Genomic DNA, 26364 nt, shown 5'->3' with positions numbered 1-26364 from the left:
AAGTGTGTTACAGTCAACAAAGCCAAAAGGAGTTGGAAATCTGAAGAGTGCTTTTCCATCAAACACAGAGATGAAGAGTTTAGAGTTTGCCCATCTGGTTTTTGGTCTTGCTTTGGTCCAGTATTTCCTCACTATTCTCCCTCTTGGACTGGCAATGTATATCCTATTCTGCTGTATGTTGGAAGTATGTGATCTGCTTTTTTATTTTAATTTTTACCAGGGATTAAAGTTAAGAGACTGCATGAGTCTCAGAAGAGACTTTGAACTTTGGACATTTAAATAGTGATGATACTGTGATAGACCATGGGGATTTTTGATTTTGGGCTATGATATACTATAAGCCTATGGGGGCCCAGGGAGTGGAATGTAGTGTTTTGAAAGAAAATGACCCCCATAGACCCACAGTGAGTGGCACTATTAGGAGATGTAGCCTTGTGGGAGGAAGTGTGTCACTGGGGGTGGGCTTTGAAGTTTCAGATGCTCAGCCAGGCCCAGTGTCTCTCTTCTGCTGCCTGCTGATCCAGATGTAGAACTCTTAACTACTTCTCCAGCACCATGTCTGCTTGCATGTTGCCATGCTTTCTGCAATGATGATAATGGACTAAACCTCTGAACTGTCAGCCAGCCCCAATTAAATGTTTTCCTTTACAAGAGTTGCCATGGGGCAGGATGGTGGTAGTGCACGCCTTTAATCCCAGCACTCAGGCAGAGGCAGTTGTGTAGTTAGAGTTTTCCTGCCTGGCCCACAGTCAGGACAAATCTCTCTTACCCGCCAGGCCCATAGACGCTCAGAACCAACCAAGTAAACACACAGAAACTTACATTGTTTACAAACTGTTTGGCTGTGGCAGGCTTCTTGTTATCTACTTCTTCTGTCTTAAATTAACCCATTTCTATTAGTTTATACTTTGCCACATGGCTTGTGGCTTACCAGTGTCTTTACATGTTGCTTCTCATGGCGGCGGCTGGCGGTGTCTCTCCCCAGCCTTCTACTTCCCAGAATTCTCTTCTCTCTTGTCCTGCCTATACTTCCTTGCCTGGCCACTGGCCAATCAGAACTTTATTTACACAGAGCGATATCCACAACACAGTTGGATCTCTGTGAGTTCAAGGCCAGCCTGGTCTACAGAGTGAGTTCCAGGACAGCGAAGGCTACACTGAGAAACCCTGTCTCAAAACAAACAAACAAACAAAAGTTGCCATAGGCTTGAAAGATGGCTCAGAGAGATGACTCAGAGGTTAAGAGCACTGACTGCTCTTCTAGAGGTCCTGAGTTCAATTCCCAGCAACCACATGGTGGCTCACAATCATCTATAATGAGGTCTGGTGCCCTCTTCTGGCATGTGGGCATATATACAGGCAGAATATTGTACACATAATAAATAAAATAAATAAGTAAATAAATAAATAAATATTTTTTTAAAAAGTTTCCATGGTCTTGGTGTCTCTTAACAGCAATAGAAACCCAAACTAAGACACATGTCCTTAAAATAAATAAAAATAAATTTAATTTTAAAAAAAAGACACGTTCTTATAAAGGCCTCCAGCAGAAGGCATGGCCCAGACTAGAGATGGGTCTTCCCACCTCAAAAGATCCGGATTACGCTGGGCGGTGGTGGCGCATGCCTGTAATCCCAGCACTTGGGAGGCAGAGGCAGGTGGATCTCTGTGAGTTCGAGGCCAGCCTGGTCTACAAAGTGAGTTCCAGGACAGCCTCCAAAGCTACAGAGAAACCCTGTCTCGAAAAACAAAACAAAAAACAAAAACAAACAAACAAAAAAGATCCAGATTAGAAGTGGATCTTACCACTTCAAATTAAATAACAATCCCTACAGGTATGTCCCATTTTGGGGTTTTAGTTAATTCCAGGTGTAGTCAAGTTGACAACTAAGAACAGCCATCACAGCTGTCCTTAGCTGTCTTGGCTTGCTCACTCTCAGGACAGTCTCTGTTGTCACCGGAGTCTCCCCTGTAGCTCTGCCTGTGGCCCAGGCTGGCCTCAGAGTCACTATGAGCTGAGGATGACCTTGAACATCTGACCCTCCTGCCACCTCAGTGCTAGGATGACAGGATGCACAATGCCTAGGCATGGTGGTTTGAATGAAGTGGACCTGTCTGGGGAGGATGAGGAGGCGTGGCCTTGTGGAGCAGGTGTGTCACTGGGTGGGCTTTGAGGTTTCACAATCCTACACCATTCCCAGTGCCTGTGGATCAGATGGAAACTCTCAGCTACTGCTCCAAATCCACGTTTGCCTGACTGTTCCCGAGTGCCCCACCATGGTCAAAGACTCTAAGCTTTTGGGACTGTGAATGCCTAAATGAAATGCTTTCTTTTTGAAGTTGCTTTGCTCATGGTATCTCATCACAGCAATTGAAAAGTAACCAAGGCTCCGTTTATGTGGTGCACGAGTTCAAACCCAGGGCTTCATCGTATTAGTCAAGTGCTGACAAGCCAGTTTGCTGCCCTGTGTTTCCTCTGCTTAAGAGGATACCATGTTAGATTTGGGGCCTGCCCTGATGTAGTATCCATCTACAAAGCCCATTTCCCTGGAGATATTCATAGGTGCATGGAGTTACAAACTCAGACTAATTGGGGGCCACAAGTGAGTCCAGAGCAGGCAGTAGCACTGAAAGACCCCCTTTCATTGCAGAAACACGGTTCCTGGGGTCCAGAGAGATTGACCCCTTCCTCAGAAGGGAAGCAGGCTCCTAGCTAGCACTGCTGGCTGAATTACAACCTCACCTGTCCATGTCACCTTATCTTGTCTTAGGGCAGGAATGTGGCCCCAAGCCCCGTGGCTGCCTCCCTCTTGGCCAGTGGCACTAAGGGTACTTCCCAGGGCATTATGGGTAAATAGATGACAGTGTTTAAGAAGGAGCCTCACCAACGACAGGGACACTGTGCCACCACACCAAACACCAGGAATAGGACATGGCTCCTCACCATACCACAAAATAAGAATAGGACCACAGCTCCAAGACATGCCACATACAACTGTTGTGAAACCAACTGTTGTGACTGCTGAGACCCAAACAAAATGGCCTAAACGAGACAGAGCAGCTGAGCTATCTAGCAGACAGCCCAAATGAGCGACCTGGTAAGGACACTCTCTAACCCTCAAGCTATCTGCAGGCTGCATAATGAGCTACATGTTCCAGCTTTTGGAGCTGTTACCCACACTGGCTGGGGTGGTAATGCAGCTGTCCGTGAGTCATTTCTGCTGCTGTGAGTGACCTGCCTCATCCTGTGCGGCTTTGGTCCTGGAACCCTGACTGGGGACACCCAGGGGACTTAGAAAGGACAGACACACTTACAGGTGGAGAGGCACGAGCCACACCTCTCACCTCCGCAGCCCAGACCCCAGCCAGACCCCAGCCTCAGTGTGTTTATCACGAACATCATGGAAGGAAGGACCGCTAGCTAGGCAGGTGTTGGTAGGTGAGCAGTCTCAGGCTGTAAGCAACCAGGAGGAAGAAGAAGCTGCAAGGCTACTTTCTGTGCACATCACCACTCACTTGCAGGAGACCCCCAGGAAGGCCTTACCATCCTTCTGAGCCTCACCAGCCAAGGTTTTGACACTCCCATGGGGCTGAGGCACTGGAATCCTTGGCATGGCTGTGCCCACACCCTTCACTCATTCATGGCTTCCTCCTCACAGGTCCCTATCCAGACACAAACACACATACACACACACACACACACACACACACACAGACACAGACACACAGACACACAAGCACAGAATAAATAAAAATCTTGTATTTTAATGCCATCCATCATCATAATAAATAACTCACAGTAAATGACTGCATGAACATGATTTACAAAGCACCTTGATGTAGTGATTTGGTTCACATAAGAGGCCACTATGTGTACACACTGACAGATACCTGTCCTGGGCAGGGGACCTCAGGTGAGGAGGACTGTGAATGGGATAGATGAGTTCTTAGATTTTCTAAAATTAATTAATTAATTTATTTATTATGTATACAGAAGAGGGCACCAGATCTCATTGCAGATGGTTGTGAGGCACCATGTGGTTGCTGGGAATTGAACTCAGGACCTTTGGAAGAGCAGTCGGTGCTCTTAACCTCTGAGCCATCTCTCCAGCCCGGATTTTTTTTAAACAAGCATTAATGTTTTGCCTTAGAAAACAAAAACAAAAAACCACCAAAGTGATGACTTTCATTTAAAAACACAATTTTTAAACAGACTTCATTGTACTTGGCACACTGTGGCCCCTCTCATCTCAGCTTGAACTCCGAGCCATGTTCAGACCTATCTCTGAGACACTGCCTTCCGCCTCTTCTCGGGCAGGGCCTGGTTCCAAAGAGGAATTCAGGACCTGGAAAGCTCCAGCTCGCCCCAGCCAACCTAGGCCAGAAGCCCTGGGTCCTCCTGTTTGGCCTGGCCTCTCTCTCTGGAAGATGCCAACCCCACTCCCCAAATTCTCACAGCTAGGGGACGGGGGGAAAGTCACACCTGGGGATCCCGCATGACTCCCAGCTCTTCCAGAGCCACCTGTGGGGTGTATTTTCAGTCCCACCAGGTTGGTGAGTCTGTCAGGTGATGTCAACATCAAATCACAGTGACAGAACCTTCGAAACCCTTCCTACACCAGCTGCCCTTCAGGGGCTGGCGAAGACTTCAGCAGGGAGACCTTGTGCTCTGGGCAGAGTCTTCGTGGATGTTGTAGGGTTGAGTCCCTGGTCCCTGCTGCAGGGATTTCTCTGCAAAACACACGGGATTTTATCAAGTACTGAAAATGCTCCATAAGGCTGGGTCCTACCATTGGATGGGATTCGAGGAATGACCGTCACCCAGGGTATGGTGCTGAGGAGGAAAGTGTGGGCCTGCCTGGGGCCAGGGCCTTTCCCTAGTTCAGGGCTTTCCTGTTCCATATTCATCATGAGTTTTGCTGAGGAATATTCCCCGCACTCACCGGCCTCCTCCAGAGTAGTGAAGTACTGGAACCCCTTCAGGTCAGCGGCCAACAGTGTGCGGAGCACAGGCACCTGGGGGACAGACAGGCTTCAATCCAGGGCAGGGGATGGCTGCTCTGCAACATGTAGACTAGTGGATGCCTAGGGTTCCAGTGAGATTCTGCTGGACACACACACACACACACACACAATGGGCATGGGCATGGTCCTGGACCAGGGCCCTGGCCTTAAGTTCCCAGCACTGGGCACACAGACCATATGTGTGGGTCAGCACTGACCACAGGAGAATGAAGTCAGATGGTCAGTAACCTGCCAAGTTACAACCACAGCAGCAGAGAGGCCTGGACATGGGTCCTTATAATGATCATTTAGGGTTTTAAAATATTTTAAGTTTTGTTTTTGACAGGGTCTTACTCTGTAGCCATGGCTAGCCTTATACTTGAAGTGTGACCCAGGCTGGCCTTGAACTCATGCCAACACTCTTGCCTCAGCCTCCTGTAAGCCAGGACTATAGGACATGCAATAGTACCTATCCACAGGTGTCACAATAGCCCAGAGCCACAGGGAGGGCTATGGATCCTCTTCATGAAGTGACCTGGCTCTCCTACCTGCAGGCCAACGAAGGCCAGGGAGACACCCCGCTTCTGGAAATCCTCCAGGAGCTCACTGAGTCCCACAACCACAGTGTAGTCTATGCTGCTGACATGCGTGCACTCCAGGACTGCGCAGCGTGGTAAGGATGCTGGGGAGAGAGGCCAAGAGTCTGTTATAGCACAAGGCAAAACATGTGGCTCTGCAGCCATGGCAGGGGTGAAGCAAGGCCATCAAGAGACCATTCCCAGGGCTGGCACTCAGCAAAGGGGCCAGGGTGGAGGCAATGGCTGTCTGGAGAAAGCTACTTCTTTCTTGGATTCCCCTGAACGTCAATTCCCCAGGCAGAGGAACAGGAGCAAACATGGCCTTTGCTGAAACAGGCTGCAGGGGGGTCGTGGGACTGCTGCCCAGCAGGGACTATCTGATCTGCAGCAGACACCACTCAAAGGGGACTGAAATGTGAAAGCAGGTGACTGTCTCCCTGACCACCGAGGCTGGGCCTGAGGGTGCTGAGGCTGTGGTGTAGGCGAATGTGGGCGTGTGTGCTGATTTCTGCTCATCTTGGCTCACCCACATACCTTCCAGTGCCCGGGTCATTATTGCTTCTCGCAGGGCATCTATTGCAGGGAAGTGCAGGCCACTGGCCGGCTGCAGGACAAGAACATGTCCTTCTGACACCTGGATGGAGGAAGGCAGGAGTGAACGCCAGAGGCAGACAGGGCAGGATGAAGGGCTTCTTAAACTCTCCCACTTTTATAACTGAATTTAAGTTGCAGCTCTCTGAGTAGGACAAACAGGTGTCTTTTCCAACAAAGGGCCATCAATCTCCAAGGCCCTCACATTCAGGGTCGAGGGAGAGAATGAACACAGAGGGTCTGAGTCAGCCTCACAGTGTTTCAAGGACAAACTCAGCAGACCCTTCTGAGTCACATCCAAGCTTGTGCAGATGTGTCCAAAAATGATAAGACTAAACCTCAGCGAATTAGAAATACACTAATGTCTTCCCTCTTAATTGAAAAAAAAAAAAAGAATATAGAATTGTGAGAATAAAAAAAGAAAAGAAATATACTAATGTAAATGCTGCCTGCTTAACCAATTACGTAGCTGACCCTGGAACTCCCCTTAGCTGTGCTAGGGGGCCCACACTCATCTCAAGGTCGCCGACATTTTGCACAGGTGAGCAACCCCACATGCATGATGGGATAATAAACACTCTTTGTTCTTACACACTCACTATTAGAGTCTGGGGTCTTCCTTCAGCATCCCCATGGGCCCTACAAGGATACTCTTCTAGGCTTTGCTCATTTGCTCATGGACAGGCAGGAAGCCCTGACCCAAGCCCAGCACATGGGGTACAGCAGGAGGGGGAGCTGGCAGGGAAGCCCCCAGCACCCCATACTCAGAAGAGCTAGAGACTGCTCTCCCTCAGGAGCACCGGAAACAGAAGACATCTCAGCTACCTTAGCAACCCAGGGATTCCAGCCGACATTTCCCCACTCTGAGCCTACCTGGGTCTTGGGCCGAGCCACAGAGTGCAGGAGGATGAGCAAAGAAACCAGGGTCCCAGCCAGGATGCCGTACTGAACCTCCCAGAAACACAGCAGGAATGTCACGCAGAGTGGCAGCAGATCCAGCCCTAGAAGAAGTGAGGGTTCAGGGGCACCACACCCTGCCCCCCCCCCAGCCCACTGGCCAGCCACTTAGCATCTCTTGGGTTAACAGTGGGAGTGAGAGACCTAAAGATCTGTTAACAGAGCTGGGCAGTGGTGGTGCACGCCTTTAGTCCCAGCACTCGGGAGGCAGAGGCAGGCGGATCTCTGTGAGTTCAAGGCCAGCCTGGTCCACAGAGCGAGATCCAAGAAAGGCGCAAAGCTACACAGAGAAACCCTGTCTCGGGGGAAAAAAAATCTGTTAATAGGAATAGAAGCTGTGGGCTGCAGCTGGCCCACGGGCAGAGAATTTGGTCTTTGTCTAGCAGTCCAATCCCTCCAGTCCCCGTGAGCAAGTAGGCATGGCAGGGAGCTTGTCAGAGAAAAAGGACAAAGAAAAAGAAGTTATGTGTGTGTGTGTGTGTCTGTGTATATATGTCTGTCTGTGTGTCTGTGTGTGTATGCATGTGTGATGTGTGTGTGTATGTCTATGTCTGTGTGTGTGTGTGTGTGTGTGTGTGTGTGTGTGTGTGTGTGTCTTGTGACTCCCAGGAGACTCAGAGGACTCCTGGCTGATGTAGTGTCCTGGGTTCAAAATACTTGGACTCAGCCTGGGATTCTACTCAGCAGGAACCCAGACATGCCCACTCTCCATGGAGCCCCAGCTTCCTCTGGAAGCATCTATTACATCTCCCCCACACACAATAATACACTTCAAGGCTGTCCTAAAGATGAAATGTGGTGACACACAGAAAGACAAAGACACAAAACAACTGACCATGCCTACATCTGGTAACTGTGGCCAACGAGGAAGAAGGGGAGACAGAAAGGCTGTTGTGTGGGGCTGGGCAGTCACCCACCCACCCACAGAAAAAGAAAGGAAGATGGGAGAGAGAGGGGACAGAGTGGGAGAAACCCCATTCGCCATTGAGCTCAGCTCTGCACGGACCAAAGTCCACTCCCCCGAGCAGCTACCCTGAGTGACAGCTCCATTTCCTAGCTTTTTGTGTGTCCTTTCCTAAGTTTACCACAATGCCCCTGCTCTAGCCCAGGCTGAGAGGGATAATAAAAGATGTCAGAGGTTGCCTGCCTTGAATGCACACATACATACTCTTAACACGCCAGAGCGTCCTGAGGATCTTGGCATCAAAGAGCGGGGCCACAGCCATGATGATGACGGCGGCCAGTGCAGACTTGGGGATGTAGTAGAAGAGTGAGGTCAAGTAGTCCAGGGACAGCAGCACCAGCACACCTGGGGGGGAGGGGTTCCCACCCGCACCCACAAAATGAAGTTGAGGGACGGACGGTCCCCGTGTTCAGAGGGACACAGCTGTGGACCCACACAGACTTGGTATGAATGCTCTACGTAGTTAATTGGGCTCCTTCCCTTCTCCACCATTCCCATGCATGAACCCAAGGTAAAGAAGGTGGGGGGACTCACCAGTCACCAGGCCCCCTGCCGGGGTACACACTCCAGACTGGGCATTCACAGCTGTCCTGGAAGACAACAGGAAGAAACCTCTCCATCTCCAGTGGCTGAGGGGAGCTGTCTGGCCTCATATTGGGGCTGACCTTCCAGTGAGATCTGAGATGGGGGTGAGGGCAGGTGGAGCTGACACCAGGTGACTGAATCCCTCAGTCAGCAGAGCTGCAGGGCACCAGGCACAATCTCCATGGCTGTCTACGTTTTTTTTTTTTTTGTTTTTTTGAGACAGGGTTTCTCTGTGTAGCTTTGCGCCTTTTCTGGATCTCGCTCTGTAGAGAAGGCTGGCCTCGAACTCACAGAGATCTGCCTGCCTCTGCCTCCTGCATACTGGGATTAAAGGTGTGCACCACCCCCGCCCAGCTGTCCTTTGACAGTTTTATAAGTTTATCTTGACATCATCCCCCTATTCTTCTCTCGCGCATCCCTTTCACTTCCTCCTTTTCTTCCTAACATGTCCCCTTCTTACTCACACCTTGTTTGGATGGCCCCTGAGTTTAACTAGGGCCCCTGCATAAGCCTGGATGTGGAGCACAGGCAACTCACCACGGGCCACATGCTGTTTATTAAGTATGAAGACACCAATCAAGAACCCCAATTCCTTTAAGATCTCCCGTCTTCTGGCCCCTACATCCCAAGTTCCTGCTGAGGAAGGGCACAGTTCCCCTTTCAGCCATGGGGCTTCCCCTCCCATCTTCCAGACTCCAGGGAAGACTGCCTCCAAACCTGACTCATCAGGGAAGAGACTGAGACCTTCCTGTCCCTCTTTCTCTTCCTCCCTCCCTCCCTCCCTCCCTCTCCCCCTCCCCCACTCTCTTTCTTTCTCTTTTTAACAGTGTCTCCCCATATAGACCTGGCTATCCTGGAACTCACTATGTAGACCAGACTGGCCTTGACCTCACTAAATAGATCCAGCTTCCACTGCTTCCCAAGTGCTGGGACTAAGGTGTGTGCCACAATGCCAGGCTCTCTCCCTACTTTCTTTTGAATTAACTCAGGTACCACTAAATGCAGGGCAGGGATGCCAGGGGCTATTCTGAAGGGCAGGTGTAACCTTCCTTGCTGTGGACACGGTCACAGCTTTCCAAAGGTCTTTAGAACACCTGGGGGACTAATCGGGAGAAAGAAGAAACAGTAAACTGTGGCTAAGGGTGTGGCAGGGGAAAAGTGGTCTTTGGCCCCTGCGGACCCCAAGTGCACAGAGAAGAACGAACATGGCCACTCACCGCCCGAAGCTGCCAGCGACTGGGTAAGATGAGACGAAGGAGCTCAGCATATTGGAGAAGCCTGAGGAGAGAACAGAAGTTTCCCTGAGGAGAACGGAACATCCGACAGAAGGGAAAAGGGAGGAGGAGGCGGGGGTCAAGTGCAGAACCATACAAGGGAAGGGTGGAAGGAAGGACTTGGGATCCCTGCCCCACTTTCTTTTAGGAAAGGGAACCAGACCTTTATCACACTCACCTGCGCTGGAGTCTAGTTTTTGTTTGTTTGGTTTTTGGTTTTTGGTTTTTGGAGACAGGGTTTCTCTGTGTAGCTTTGGAGCCTTCTGGAACTCACTCTGTAGCCCAGCTGGCCTTGAACTCACAGAGACCTTCCTGCATCTGCCTCCCTAGATTAAAGGCGTACGCCACCACCAAGTACCCTGCGGAGTCTAGTTTTTTACCTACCATCTCTAATTCTAGGGTTTCGCCCCTTTTTTTTTCCCTTGAGACAGGGTTTCTCCTTATAATAGCCCTGGCTGTCCTGGAACTCAATCTGTAGACCAGGCTGGCCTCAAACTCATAGAGCCTCTGCCTCCCAAGTGCTGGGATTAAAGGTGTGCACCACCACTGCCCAGCCAGGCCCGAGTTTTTGCTTTTTGAGACAAGGTCTCATGTATCCCAGGCTGGCCATGAACTTGATATGTAGTTGAGAATGAACCTGTGAGTCTTCTGTCTCTACTTCTTGGGTGATGAAATCACAGGTGTGGACCACCATGTCCCATCTGTTCTAAGTTTGAAGTAGAGCTCCCTCAGGCCTTGCCATGTGAAGCCTCATGACACCTTAGAGACAGTATCAGTAACTATGGAGAAGACATCTACCTGAGTACCTGTAACATGGCTGTTGTGAATGCCAAGTCAAGCTGAGGGACCTAAGGTCAAGGCTGGCAAGGTGCCTTTCCCAGGTAACATTACAGACCATATCAAATCCAGGACCATAGCCTTGCTGGACCAAGAAACTAAGATCTTGGCCTACACTTACCATACTCTGCCTAGCCAACATCCATCCCACCCATGAGCCTTTACAATGACCTATAAGGCAACTACAGGTTCAAGGCCTGCTCTTGGAACTTTTCTAGCGCTTAAGTGTAAGGAAGCCAGTCGCCATGCCCAACTTAGACACAAAGCATGGACAACTGACCAGTGGCCACACCACTGAAGAAAAATGACTCTCCGTCTCCAGCAGCCATTTGCTGCCAACAGCTCCTCAGCCAGGGTGGGTAGGCTGTCTTAAAACACTAATCGGAGACCCCAATTCTTTTATGATCACCCCTCTTCTGTCTCTATATCCACAGTTAGGGTGGGCTGACCAAGGGTCACTAAAAGGTGTGGTAGACTCACAGAAGAATGAGAAAAAGCCCCAAAGATTGGGGACTACTTAAGTACCAGCTCCTCTGAGGTCACAGAGCCACACTCAGGCCCTTGAGAGTAAGGAGGGGCAGGGGCAGCAGATGGCTTGGTAGAGTCTGGACAGTGTTGCTGGAGATTTGTTAGCACTGACATTCCAAAACTGCTAATAAAGTTAAACCTTACCAATAAAGTTAAACATTGGCAAAGAGCTTGCAGTAATTTTTTTTGAGAGAGATTAGCAACAAATATTCCCCAAACAAGAGACTTCAGTGTATAAAATGAATTAATTGGATCTTTCTTCACATTGTATGAGGAACACCAGTTTCTGGAGCCCCTACCTTATATACTGATATAAATAAATCAGCAAAGACAGGTTATAAGTCAGGAAAAATAAATAAAATGGCTCAAACCCCTTATGATTCCATTCAAAAGTCAAAATTATACTCTATTTTTATGGTATTAGATTTTCCAGAACCTCTTAACATAGTTACTGACTCTTAATATGCATAAAGAGTTGTTTTACATATTGAAATGCTAAACTTACTCCAGATGATTCAGAACTAACTTTGTTATTTATTCAACTACAACAAGTAACCAGAAAATAGAAATCATTCCTTATCTGTAACATATATCAGATCCAATACAGGTCTACCAGGCCCTTTAGCACAGGTAATGATGAAATTTAACAGCTATTGATAGGAAATGTGCTAGAAGCCTCAGAATTTCATAAGAAACATCATGTTAATAGCCAAGGTTTGAAGATATTTATATCACTTGGCAACAAGCCAAGGAAATTATAAAGAAATGTCCTACTTGTTCTTTATATAATCAAACTCCATTATCTGCAGAAGTAATCCAAAAGTTACTCAAAGAAATTAAATTTGACAAATGGATATGTTTCATTTTGCAGAGTTTGAAAAATTAAAATATGCCTGGCAGTGATGGTGCACGCCTTTAATCCCAGCACTCAGGAGGCAGAGCCAGCCAGATCGCTGTGAGTTTGAGGCCAGCCTGGTTTATAGAGCAAGATCCAGGATAGGCACCAAAACTGCACAGAGAAACCTGCTGTGGATATCACTTTGTATAAATAAAGTGCTGATTGGCCAGTAGCCAGGCAGGAAGGATAGGGTAGGCGGGACAAGGAAGAGGAGGAGGCTGGGAACAGGAAGGCTGGGAGAAGACACTGCCAGCCGCTTCCATGAGACGCAACATGTAAAGACACCGGTAAGCCACAAGCCATGTGGCAAAGTACAGACTGACAGAAATGGGCTAAATGTAAGAGTAAGAGCTGGACAATGGTAGGCCTGAGCTAATGGCCAAGCAGTTTAAATAATATGTATGATTATTTTATACATGGGTTGTGGGACGGACCGCGGGGGCTTGGTGGAACCTGGAGAGAAGCTCTCCAACTACAGAAACCCTGTCTTGGAAAAACAAACAAACAAAAAACAAAAAAAGAAAAAAAAGAAAAATTAAAATATGTGCACCATACCATAGATACATATTCAGGATTTCAGGGGGAACTTCTTTGAGTTCCAAAAAGGCTGATTCTGTAATTACACATTTACTAGAAGTTATGGCCATTATGGGAATACCTGTACAAATTAGGACTGACAATGCCCCAGCATATGTCTCTAGTAAAGTGCAAGCTTTCTGCACATTACAACATATAGCATATTATAGGTATGCCACACAATCCTACAGGACAAGCAGTTATAAAACGCTCTAGCCGGGTGGTAGTGGCACACATCTTTAATATTACTTTTTTTTTAAAAGATTTATTTATTTATTTATTTATTTGTTTGTTTGTTTGTTTATTTATTTATTTATTTATTATGTATACGGGATGTTTGTCTGCAGGCCAGAAGAGGGCACCAGATCTCTTTACAGATGGTTGTGAGCCACCACGTGGTTGCTTGGAAGAGCAGTCGATGCTCTTAACCACTGGGCCATCTCTCCAGCCCTGCACTCGCCTTTAATCCCAGCACTCAGGAGGCAGAGCCAGGCAGCTCTCTGTGAGTTCAAGGCCAACCTGGTCTCTAAAGTGAGTTCCAGGAAAGGCACAAAGCTACACAGAGAAAACCTGTCTCGAAAAACAAAAAACAAACAAACAAACAAAAAACAAACGATCTAACAGCACTTACAAATGAGACATCGAAAGGAAAAGGACAAATCATCCAGAGACAATGTCCCAAGAACAAGAGAAAATTGGCCTAATGGTATAACACCTTTCCAACAGGATAAAATTTCACAAATATTCCCAAATGTTTGTTTCTGCTGTTCTCTATAGACATAGGAGGCAAATGGTCTTTTTGTAATCCCAATTCACTTAAAAATTAAAGCTGGCTTTGGAATTGGAACATGGCTCTCTTCTTCTCTAAACCCAAGCATGCCTGTTAAAGAAAAATCCAAAAATCTCTGTCTCAGGCTGGAGAGATGGCTCAGAAGTTAAGAGCACTGCTTGTTCTTCCAAAGGTCCTGAGTTCAATTCCCAGCAACCCACATGGTGGCTCACAACCATCTGTAATGAAATCTGGCGCCCTCTTCTGCATTTAATCTTGACTCTTTGAAACTTTTCTTCCTGGGCAATGGTGGTGCACACCTTTAATCCCAGAATTTGGGAGGCAGCGGCAGGCAGATCTTTGTGAGTTCGAGGCCAGCCTGGTTTACAGAGCAAGGTCCAGGAAAGGCGCAAAGCTACACAGAGAAACCCTGTCTTGAAAAAACAAACAAACAAACAAACAAAAACCCCAAACTTTTCTCAAGGTATAAATATTATCTCAAAATTTATGAAATATGTATATTTAAGCTTCCTGTCATGATATTAATGGTCATATGGAGCACTAATTCTAGAAATTGGCTTCATCCTGTACCTGATTTTGGGCTTGACTCTGAAACAGGTAACTAGAAACTAAGTTTGTGTACCCTGGATGTACATAACAGATTGTGGTCCTTTAACTTCTTGGAGATCTGCTGAATATGACTTCTTTCTTTCTTCCTTCCTTCTTTTTTTTTTTTTTCCTTTTCCGAGACAGGGTTTCTCTGTGTAGTTTTGCGCCTTTCCTAGAACTCACTCTGTAGACCAGGCTGGCCTAGAACTCACAGAGAGCCGCCTGGCTCTGCCTCCTGAGTGCTGGGATTAAAGGCGTGCGCCACCACTGCCCGACCTGCATATGACTTAGTTTTCTGCAGTGAACCATTCCTGGCAGTGGCCTTTGAGGTCTCTAAAAAAGATGTTGGGACCCTGCAACAATGAATCCACCTGGATTGTGGTAATGCCACTAAGCTGACAAACAGCACTCAAAGCTCAGCTCTGGACTACAAATTGCTCAGGACAATTCCAGGGGGTTAGCTAGGATGGTCCAGCCTCAAGGACTGCTCCAGCCCTGCACTTTCCCATCACACCAAGACTGGACCACAGCTAGCTCTCCCAGGACTTGATCATTATCCCAATTTTCTCAGGGTCTCCCAAAGATGGCATCACCCCCAGACAACAGGAAGTAATTTTAATAACACAATGCCCACATTCACAATAGGTGGGGTGGATGGTTTTTTTGGTCATTCAGTGGATTATGGAAATTTATCATCATTTAGGGGGGTTGGTGAATGTGGTGATACACTATGTACCTTAATAAAATTTGCCTGAAGATTGGAGAACAGAACAAGCCACTAGATTAAACACAGGCCAGGCAGTGGTGGCACACACCTTTAATCCTAGCACTCGGCAGGCAGAGATCTGTCTGGATCTCTGAGAGTTCAAAGCCGTTCTGGACTACATGAGATTAACTCAATCTAAGATAGAAACAGAACCAGGCAGTGGTGGCACACGACTTTAATCCTAATACTTGGGAGTCACACACCTTTAATCCCAGCACTTGAGATCTCGTGCCTTTGTTTGGGAAGCGCACACGCCTTTAATCTCCACACTAAGAAGGAAGTGATATGGCTGGGTGGACAAAGGTATACGGCTGAGGAGACAGGAACTGAGCCTTTTCAGCTGAGACTCAGAGGCATTCAACAGAGGATTCACAGACTGGCGAGGTGAGAAGCAGCTGTGGCTTGCTCCTTTGTCTCTGATCTTGCAGCATTGACCCCATACCCAGCTCCGGGTTTTTATTATCACACCATTTAAGTTTCATGCAACACATGACAAGTTGTTATTGGCCATGGTCAGGGAGGAAACTAAACAAGAGACTAGCTCCAGGGACCTCATTCTGAAAAGAAAAAAGGGGATAGATTGACCCGCCTCTGCCTTCCAAGTGCTGGGATTAAAGGTGTGCACCACCACACCCGGCTGAAAATATTTTTTATATTTTTTGGTTGTGAGCCTAGCCTTTAACGGCTGAGCTATCCCTCCAGCCCCGAATCTATTTTTTAAAAAAGCAACTACTAGTCTCAAATATTTTACATTGCAATGGATTTCTGTATATTGATACAAATTTAGGGCTATTTTTGTTAGAACATACTGTATATATGTTTCTACTCTTGTTTAAGGTATTGTACCTATACAGCTCATTTAAAAATGTAATAAAAAGCTCTAGTCCTTGAAAGCTACTTAGGATAATAAAGAAATGTAGGTTATTAGTTAGTCATCTATAACAATTAAATTTGTGGCCATGTCAGGTATGTTTTCAAGGTCAAACAGACAGTGTAGATCATCTTCAAACACTTCAGAGGCCTACAGAATATGACATATAAGAGGTTTTAATAACCTAAGGCTTTTCATGACAGTGAGACATGTCTGCTCCTGGCTGCACCAATTTACTTCATAAAAGGATGATGAATATCAAAGGTCCTCCATAAGGAGTTTGCCTCACTGTGGCAGAAGTAGCCACTGGGCAAAGACACTGCCCTTGCCTCAACTGCTAACAGTATGGTGTCCAAACTGGACAAGCAGGACATAAAAGAAAGTGACTGCCAAACTTTGCCAAGACAAGGTAGGGCAATCCTTCAAAATCCTGCTTCACAATAGTATGTCAGTTACTCTAGGCCCATAGGCTGAATATGGATGTCCTAATGTTACAGAAGAACCTTGGGTGACTGTCCAGCCAGCCAGGTGTCTCTGTCATTTCTTAGTTTTGGAAGTTGTTTACTCTGCACTTCCTGTTTAATCAGCTAATATTTAATCCTTCTCAGGACTTTGATGATGTTGAAGACTAGATAGTTATAGTTTCATTTCTCCTTGTTACCAAATTCAGAAAAGAAACTCACAAAAGAGGTGTAAAGTGTACAAGGTTGAGAGACATAAAAGCTTAAGTTGCTTATCTAAGAAAATATTTTAAAGTCTAAAAATATATTTTTAGGCTGGTAATACAAGTTATGATAGAAACTGGTCTAGGTATAAAACTAATCTCCAAGATAGGATAGATAATGTAGTATTTTCTCTGAATTTGCCAAATACAAATGGACCGAACATTTTGAATGTATTTCTTACTTGATAATTGTTCATATTATATATAGTTTTACTTTTTAAAGATTAAAACTTTCCCTTTTTATTTAGACAATACTTGATAACTGCTCTTATTGTATAAAGTTTTACTGTGTTAAGCTTAAAACCTTCCCTTTTTTTTTTTTTTTTTTTGTTTGTTTTTTGAGACATGGTTTCTCTGTAGCTTTGGAGGCTGTCTTGGAACTTGCTTTGTAGACCAGGCTGGCCTCGAACTCACAGAGATCCGCCTGCCTCTGCCTACCGAGTGCTGGGATTACAGGCGTGCACCACCACCGCCCGGCAAAACCTTCCATTTTTATTTAGACAATACCTGATAATTGTTCTTATTGTAATTAGTTTTCCTGTGTTAGAGTTAAAACTTTTCCTTTTTATTTAAACAAAAAGGGGGAAATGTTACTGAATATTTGTTTACACTGTGTGAAGATGTGTCACTGTGACTGATTTAATAAAGAGCTGAATAGCCAATAAGCTAGGCAGGAGAGAATGGGTAGGACTCCAGGCAGAGAGAAATTTGGGATGAATCCAGGTGCTTGAGCAACACCAACAAGACACTGAAGAAATCAGGCGTACAGTTACCAAGGAGAGGTAACTGAGCCACGTGGCAGAATGGAGATTAATAGAAACAAGGTTAATTTAAGTTATAAGAGCTAGTTAAGAAAAAGCTAAGGCCAAGGTTTCATAATTAACAGTAAGTCTCCATGCTGTTATTTGTGAGCTGGCATCCCAAAGGGAAGTCCGACTACAGGACAGTGACCAAAGGCTACACAGGTTCACACTGACCCATGGTAGTTAGGAATTACCTTGGGAGGCACAGCCTGGTGGATCTCAGTGAGTTCGAAGCCAGCCTGGTCTACAGAGCGAGTTCCAGGAAAGGCCCAAAGCTACACAGAGAAACTCTGTCTCAAAAAACAAAACAAAACAAAAGCCCCAGTAGTTTCCAGGTTCACGTGGGCTTTCACCAGTGAGAGAGGGCCAGGTTATTAAAAACAGTTCCACTATCAAATCCAAGATTCTCAGTGCAGGGCTGAAGCAATGCCTCAGTTGTTAAGAGCACTGATGCTCTTGCTGAGGACCCAGCTTCTGTGTCTAGCACCTGCATGGTGGCTCACAACTGTTTGTAACTCCAGTTCCAGGGAAACCGACGTCTTCTTCTGACCTCCACTGTATGTGTACACACACACACACACACACACCACTCCCGACACATAAAAATAAATGAATCTTTAAAATAGAAAGATTTTTAGTATTGTTTCAAAACACGTCAGTACATATGTTAGTTTGTAGGGACAAAAGAAGGTGCAATTAATCCTAACCTAGACCCTAGTAGACCACCTGAGCCCTCACTGACCATGTGTCCTTGCCTGGAGAGGGTCATACTGGGAAAAGATGGAGGCACTGTCCTGGGCCCCGTTACCACATGTTCTTCCAGGGAAAGGCATTCAGGAGACTCACCTGTGAGTCCGCCTGGCTGCACCCTCCAACTCCCTCCCAGGCATAGGAAAGGCTATAGTTTAGGCAGGCCCAGAAGGCACTTGGCCAGGAGAGGAACAGACCACAGGAGAGGGAATGGAACTGACTGGACACCTGAGGACAGGTCCAAGCTGAGATTTCAAAGTCCTCTCTCCCCCATAAACATCAAACCTGATACAATCAGACAGACACAGAGGCCCTGGGACCAGAAGGGGTCTTACCGATGGCTAGTAGCTCCTGGTTGGCATCAATGCGGTAGTTATTCTGAGAGGCTGAAGAGAGAGGACAACACAAACATTGTTACTGATGTACAAGAACAGGTAATGTGAGGTATCAAGTTGAGCAACTTACTTTACACACAGAAAACATACACAAACTGAACACACTTGATCTAAACTAAGAAATCCTTAAAAATCCGAAAGCAGCAGCTAGAGAGATGGTCAGTGGTTGAGAACACTTGCTGCTCTCACATAAGACAGGGGTTCAGGTCCTAGTACGACAAGGTGGCTCACAACTGTCTATAACTCTAGTTCAAGGGGTCCAATGCCCTCTTCTGGCCTCCGCAGGCACAGCATACATGTGGTGCACATACATACATATAGACACTCATACATACATAAAAATAAATTAAGATTTGGAAGGGGAGGTTGAAACAGGATGTTACTGTGTGAATCTAGCTGTCCTGTAACTCCCTAAAAATTCCAGTCTGGTCTTGAACTCACAAAGATCTGTCTGCCTCTATCTCTGAGTGCTGGGGTAAAAGTGGTAGACTACCATACCCAGCAAATACGCAAATCTTAAAGAGGGTCTGATTGGGGTCAGGGACAAAGTGCTGGAATGCTGGAGAAGGAATTGGTTCTGGGCACAACCAGGACCAGGCAGGAAGCATGGATATGGAGTTTTGAAAGCATGTATTATTTTTGCTGGTAATGATGATGGCAGTGGTGTGTGTTGCTGGGGATAGAACCTGTACCAGACATGTTAGCCAAATGCTGTAGCACTGACCCCCACTCCAAGGCCTGGTTTTAGTCTTCAGAATCAACCTGTCCCCATATTGAAGAGGACCTGCTGTGGTTATGGATTGGAATCCAGACACTGATAAGGCAAAGCTAGAAGAACTACTATCTCAGGTGGGCAAGTGAGGGATTTCAGAACCCCGCCTTAGAAAGGTAAGGCCCTGGTACAAACCGAGCCGAGGGAGAAAACACGGGGTCAAAGTTTTAGGAATTTAGTGAGCCCACTACTAAAGTTTAAAGTTCAGCCTTTCTTACTGATTAAATTAAAACTTTTTAGCTCGATGTGGTGGTTCATTTTAGTCCTAGCACTCAGGGGACAGGCAGGCAGATCTCTGTGAGTGCAAAGCCAGACTGGTCTACAGTGACTTCCAGGCCAGCAAGGCTACCTAGTATGGCCTGGTATCAAGCAAATTTACAAATTTTGGGGCTGGAATGATGTCCCAGGGTTGAAAGGGCTTATTGCTCTTGCAGAGGACCCAAGTTCAGCTCCCAGCATCCATGTCGGGCTGCTCACCACCACCTGCAACTCCAGTTTCTGGGAATCTGACACATTCTGGCCTCTGCAGGCATCTGAACTGACGTGTGTGTGTGTGTGTGTGTGTGTGTGTGTGTGTGTGTGTGTAGGAGCATGCACACCCCAGAAATCAGCAAGGGCTCCACACTAGGACTCATGTACCCACACGGGCTAGGCTGACAATATGTTAACATCACATCCTGATGGGGTTCCTCACTACAGAGCCCTTCTTACAGTGTGCTGGGTGTCCTTTGTCGGGAGTCTGGGAGCTAGGAGTGCTGAACACAGACTGCATTCTGAGAGCAGCTGGGCCATGCTGGCTCCCTTTCAGTCTGTGAACCCTTCTGGATTTTAGGTTACAGATGTTCCTTAATCCCACCCACACCCCACTCCAATTCATTTTAAAACATGAGCATGTATTCCTCGTATTAAAATTCTAATTTTAAACATTAGAACAGGCAAACACCCCAGGAGGCAGGAGCCTGGTGTGTGTGTGTTTTGGGGGAGTTATAGGCAGTGGGCATCTCACCAAAGGATTTGGCCACAGCGATGCTCTCCAGGAGGCCCACCAGAGGTATCACAGCCAGTCCAGCCCCCATGTCCTGAGAGGAGAGAGAGACAATGAGTGATCTTCCTGTGCTCAGGGAGGGTTTTCCAAGCAGGGACCCACTGCAGCAAGAGTGTGGATTTACACTGGAGAGGAAACACCACCTCATCATGAAGAGAGGCATGAAGAGGAACCCAGCAAAAGCATCCTTTCCCAGTGTCCAACGGAGGAAGGGGTTCGAGGCAGAAAGACACGTGTCCTATTTGGTTTCTTCTCCACTTTCCTGAGACACCCCACCTTGAGGCCCCACCCCAGAGGCCATCTCAGCCTCAGTCATGCTACTGGTTTTGCGTCTGCTCACCTGCACCATCTCAGAGAATGAGATGGTCTTATTGTCTGTGGTCACTGAGAAGGGTGGGGCCCTCACAGGGGGGAGACCCTGGGCGATCTTCCCAGTCAGAACAAAAGGATGGTGTCCTGTCACTTCGAAGGAGTAAGCAATCAGGGCTGCACAGGAGACCACCAAGGCATTGCGAGCTGGGACAGAACAGAGAGAGACTGGTGAGATGCAGTCTTGTTTGCTTTTGAAACTTGACTTATTATTTTATGTGTGTAAGTGTTTTGTCTGCATGCATGTGTATGTACCCTGTGCATGATGGGTGCCTGAAGAGGTCAGAAGAGGTCAGTAGATCACCCCGAGCTGTAGTTATAGTTCTGAACTGCTATGTAGCTGTTAAGAATGAACACAGATCTCTGCAAGAGCAGCAAGTGCTCTTCACCACTGAGCCATCTCTCCTGCCCCAAGACGCAGTCTTAATGAGAAAAGGAGGGTAACTGAGGCACCGCATCTCGCAGTCAGGGGACACTACCCTTCCGCAACCCCCCCTGCAGCCTGGAGACTCAGCAGGCATGGGCATGTGAAACCCACATCAGTGTGAGAGACAGGAAGTAATGAAGCCTATTGTATGATGTGGCCCTTGATAGCCTTCTCCCAGAGTTCCAGAAGAGACGCTACCCGTGGCAGGTTAGCTAATCTGAGGGACACTCTAATGAATCTATGTATACAAAACTCTTAGTCCAGTCACTTTATCCCTGAGTCGGTCCTCTCTCCACAGCTTCTGCTCTGCTCTTGCCGGTTTCTCTCTACACTTTCCTGCTGTCCCCTCCAAGTACTATTTTAACTCCTTCCTCTTAGTTCCACCCCGTCTAGGTTCTTGTCCGTCTAGTTCTTCCCCATCTCAGCTCCTCTCCTGACTCCTCCTTTTTCATCTAGCTCTTCCTCATCTTCCATCTCATTCTAGCTCTCTCCTCTACTCCTCCCATCTAGTTCTCCCCACGTCTCTGAGGTTTACAGTTATACACCCACGCAACAGCAATGCTCTAGCCAAGACAAGGTCACCAGGCTTGGATTCCTTCATGGCCGGAAGGAGGGGCAATAAGATCCACACAGAAGAGCAGTCATTGTCAGCATCATCTGCAACCCCCAAGGGAAGTGACTAACGGGGAAATGAGTCAACTGAGGGCTGAATTTGGTTAATATCTGAGCAAAGGGATTTTACATGCTCAAACTACATTTTTAGAAGTGGTTAGGTAAGGAGTCTATCAGTGACAAGTGAAAATAAAACTGCCTTATTTTCCTTTGGCCCCTTATCTGTCCAAGCTATCTCGGCTGCTGCTGGGTTTGTTTTTTTTTTCCCCCTGGCAGGGTGGGGGTGTGTGGCTAGGTAACCTGCTTCACAGCTTGATGTACCTGTAAGTAGAAACCCTTAGTTCTGAGTTAACTGTTAAAGGTCAATAAGTTAGGTACATCTTCTGGTCACAATGAATTAGATCAAAAATCAGCAGCAGCCAGGTGTAGTGATGCACACCTTTAATCCCAACTTGGGAAGCAAAGAGAAACCCCGTCTCAGGAAAAACACAAAACAAACAACATTGCAGCAACAACCATAGTGATCGCTAATGTCCCCGACGGGGCAAAACCGTTCATGTCTGAAAACTACCTGCTGCTGTGCGTCCTCAGCTCAGCTCTGAGGTGGAAGCGCCAACTGTGGAGCCGGCTCCTCTGCCAACAGGTCCCTTACCTGTTGTGACAGTCCACACCAGCCCACGGCTGAACTTCACACCAAGGGGCATCTGAGGATGGGGAGGAGGCATGTGTTTCCGCATCAGCTTCAGCACAAACAGCAGCACCATGCAGGCCAGCCCCAGGACGGCGTCACCCACCCTGCGGACAGAGGGCCAGTCAGCGCCTGACTCTGCAGCAGTGTGCCTTGAGGGCTGCTGGGCCTATTCTTTCCTTTTATTGAGATAGGGTCTCTCTACACAGCTAAAGCAGACCTTGAACTTATAATCCTCCTGCCTCAGCATTTCAAATGCCAGATTGCAGTCAAGAGCACAGCTCTCAGTGGTAGTCTTTGTTGCAAGTCCCTCTCCCGGCCCTTTCCACCTTCTCCTGAATAACCTACACCTCGATTCGACCTCAGAACCTCTCTGGCCTCTGAAGGACACACCCTTGGGAGGGCTGGGAGGTAAGAGGCCCCTCATCAACATGGCACCGAGATTACCGGCCCCGTTTTCAGTCACATGTCCTTTGGCCTACAGATGCTTAGTCTGTTCCCAAGAGGTGTGGAGGGCTTGAGATGGTACTGTCAGTGATACCCACTATAGCTGTGGACTGTGACTGGCAATCTCACTCCCTTGCCCACACCAGGACAGAAAGGAAGCATCCTGCACTGGCTTCAGACCCTAGGGAGCAGCAGCAGACTGCCCTCTGCGTGAGTGGCTCCCCAAATAATTTCTGGCACAAGGGGCGGGGCCGTTCATCCTAGTTTCCACTGGGCTGCTGGGGTGCGTGTCGAACTCCCTGGAGGATAGACCCACTATGGGTACCCCAGGTCTCTCCATGGCTCCCTGGCTCTGCCTGCTGTCCCGGTTCTCTGCCTCACTAAGAACTTTGGGAGTGAGACACTGACAGAGAGGTCTCTATTCTGTCCACACTGCTAAAATGCTGCCGACTCTGGGTCTGGCCGTGCCTGGCAGACCTGCTGTCTACAAGTCTAACTTGGGACAGCACTGCTCCCAAGGGCGCCTGTGACACTGAACAAATGTCGCCTGGATGGGGCTAAGGTCAGGAAGGACAAAAGTCAACAGTACCTGGTCTCTCCGATGTGGAGGAAGGTCTGATACACCTGGAGGAAGAACTGCCGGGGGATGTTCTGCAATCCCAGCAGGTTCTGTTCAAACAGAGGAGCCATCAGACAACCGCCCACCAGCAGCCGGCGGCTCACACTTTCCCTATCAGAGGCCCCTGAAGTCCCTCACTGGACCCCAATCCCCAAGGCCATGCTGCTCAGGGCTCCCAGGAGACCCCAAGGCAGGAGAGGGGAGTTATCTTAATAAAGACAAAAAACCAGTTTGGGACCGCCCCCCCCCCCCCCCAGGAGGGAAACCAGTTCTACAGCTGTGTGGTCAGGAGTCCGGGCTGCCTCTAAGCACCTGTAGACACTGGTCCAAAGTCATGTCCGTCACTCCTAGCACCACCCCCACCAACCAGAAGGAAAAGTCACACCCACCACAAAACTACACATGGACAGGCAGGGCTCCAAGGGAGCTGGGTGCTGACTGCCTTCATGAAAGGGATCTCTACTCTTTGGTTTTGTCCTTTACCATTGGAGGTCCAGTAGGGGCTATGACAAGCTGTGACAGCCTGACACCTGCTACAAACAATGAGGTGTGGGAACTCTGGGTAAGCAAACACAGATGCATTCTGGGTCTCAGGGGACTCCCGTTCTAGCCATGTCAAAGTGCTGCAGGTCATGATCTAATCAAGTTTTTGTTTGTTTGTTTGTTTTGTTTTGTTTTTCGAGACAGGGTTTCTCTGTAGCTTTGGAGCCTCTCCTGGAACTCGCTCTGTAGACCAGCCTGGCCTCGAACTCACAGAGATCCACCTGCCTCTGCCTCCCGAGTGCTGGGATTACGGGCATGCGCCACCACCGCCTGGCCTAATCAAGTTTTTAAAATCTTGTGGGCAGCCAGGATCCCCCTGCTGGCACCATGATCACAAAGAAACCATTCAATTCTCACGAGGGAGGGAGGAATAGAAACACACTTATATACTAAAATTGAATTATGTTGTTGTCCAAATAAAGGCGGCCCTCACAGAAAAGACCCTGGCACACTCTGACAAGTGTGTACACACCTCCTCACCGCACTCGTCTACACCTTACTAAGATGAGTGCTTGTTTTAAAGTGGACACAGTGACAAGACTGTCATCTAGGGGTCTGGTGTGGGAGGGGGTTAGACTCATGAACATGTGACCTAGTGCTTATCAGTCAGAGTGAAAAAGAGAAGAAGAAAAAAGGAAAAGCAAAAGTCAGCCTCCCCACACACTCACCCATATCCCCACCCTGGGTTTCTCAGCCCGCACCAGAGAGGCGGAGCAGCCCCTGGCCTTGAGAAGCATGCCTTGTGGAGTTGTGGGGTAGTGACACAGGGTCACGAGCCAGAGGTGTGGCCCTGATTATGCCACGAGGGGCCCAAGTGGACAAGAGCCGGACAGAGTTCAGTTCCACTCTGCACAAGCTTGTCAGGTGCACACTTTACACAGAGCACCCAGTCCCATCCCCGTGGGCTGGCAGTGGGCAGAGTAAATTCTACCCTGGGGTAGCTGAAGAACAGGCGTTTTAGTACTTTTTGTAGATATCTTACATACGGCTTAAAAAAACAAAAAAACACAAGTCTGGTGTACTCAAAAAAAAAAAAAAAAAAAAAAAAAAGTAAAGAAAAACGGGACCACAGCAGCAAAGCCGTGCATGGTCAGATCTGGAAGACAGCTGCTAGAGCCTGGCATGGGCTGGCAACCACAAGTCTCACGGGTTCATCAAGACAGGACAGAAGCACCCTGAGAAGCCCATCCGGCGGCACCCGGGCACAGATGCAATAAAGCCAGGAAGTAAGGTACAGCAGCCAGCCCCAGACTCCCCGTCCTGAAACCGACCATCACTCAATACCTCCTCTAGGAAGGCACCATGTGCTTCTCGTTCCCTGGGGGACAGACGGCTACAGGCCCCGACAGGCTACAGGCAGGATTGGCCTTGGTCTTACAACAGCAGCCACAGCGGGAAGAGTCAGGGGGACACTGTGCCTACCTTGATCTGTCCAAAGCCAATGGTGATGGTGGCAGCGGAAGTGAAGCCTTTAATGACAGGGCAGGAGATGAAGTCCAGCAGGAACCCTGTGGCCAAGAGATCAAGGACAGGGACATGTAATCAACCTCAGGAGAAGGGTATGTGTGGGCAGGCAGCACAGTGGGGCTGGGGGCAGATTCCACAGTTAAAGACTGACGGGCAACATGCCGCTCTGGACCTTTCTTTCTAGAGATTTATTTACTTGTTTATTTATTTTTATTTACCGGAGGTGAGGACCGAACCCAGGGCCTTCTGCTTGCTAGGCAAGCGCTCTACCACTGAGCTAAATCCCCAACCCCTAAAGATTTATTTTTAAAAATGTGTATATGTATGTGCCTGTGTGAGTTTATGAGCACCATGTGTGTGCAGGTGTGAAGAGAGTAAGGAGAAGATGCCAGATGCCATCAAACTATAGTTACTATTGGTTCTGAGTTGCCCAGGTGGCTACTGGGAATTGAACCCAGATCTTCTGCAAGAGTGGTACATGTTCCTTTTTTTTTGGAGCTGAGGATCGAACCCAGGGCCTTGTGTTTGCTAGGCAAGCGCTCTACCACTGAGTTAAATTCCCAACCCTCCTTTTTTTTGGAACTCACTAACTCTGTAGACCAGGCTGGCCTCGAACTCACAGAGATCTGCCTGCCTCTGCCTCCCAAGTGCTGGCTGGGATTAAAGGTGCAATGCCACCACCACCATCACATGTTCTTAACTGTGAGTCATCTCTCCAGCCCTGTATCTGTGATGATTCCCCTACAGGTTTGAATGAACCCAGCTCAATTTGTTTTATTGTAATTGGCGCTGGACAGGAGCTTCTAGCCATGTTTAAGCACAGCGTAATTTTGGAAAAAAGTATTTGGATAACAATTAACTCAGTCCCAGTGCACAACTTAAGACACATGTTTACA

General features: G+C 47.8%; 1 protein-coding gene across 1 annotated transcript in view; it reads right to left on the bottom strand.

Moving 5' to 3' along the window:
* Window positions 1-4161: 4161 nt before the first annotated feature.
* Slc26a11 (solute carrier family 26 member 11) overlaps window positions 4162-26364 on the bottom strand; it is a 25982-nt gene continuing 3779 nt past the window's right edge. Inside the window, 15 exon segments of the mRNA XM_036194641.1 lie at window positions 4162-4672; window positions 4675-4731; window positions 4944-5016; window positions 5553-5686; window positions 6117-6216; window positions 7047-7174; window positions 8299-8439; window positions 8629-8684; window positions 9897-9957; window positions 18420-18470; window positions 20258-20330; window positions 20637-20812; window positions 22357-22499; window positions 23429-23508; window positions 25424-25509. Coding sequence (XP_036050534.1) covers window positions 4614-4672; window positions 4675-4731; window positions 4944-5016; window positions 5553-5686; window positions 6117-6216; window positions 7047-7174; window positions 8299-8439; window positions 8629-8684; window positions 9897-9957; window positions 18420-18470; window positions 20258-20330; window positions 20637-20812; window positions 22357-22499; window positions 23429-23508; window positions 25424-25509 — 1418 coding nt within the window. The 3' untranslated portion in view covers window positions 4162-4613.

Source organism: Onychomys torridus, chromosome 8, assembly GCF_903995425.1.
Source record: "Onychomys torridus chromosome 8, mOncTor1.1, whole genome shotgun sequence".
NCBI classification, from domain to species: domain Eukaryota; kingdom Metazoa; phylum Chordata; class Mammalia; order Rodentia; family Cricetidae; genus Onychomys; species Onychomys torridus.
Note: the sequence above shows the minus strand (reverse complement) of the source record. Positions and strands in the feature narration are given on the sequence as shown.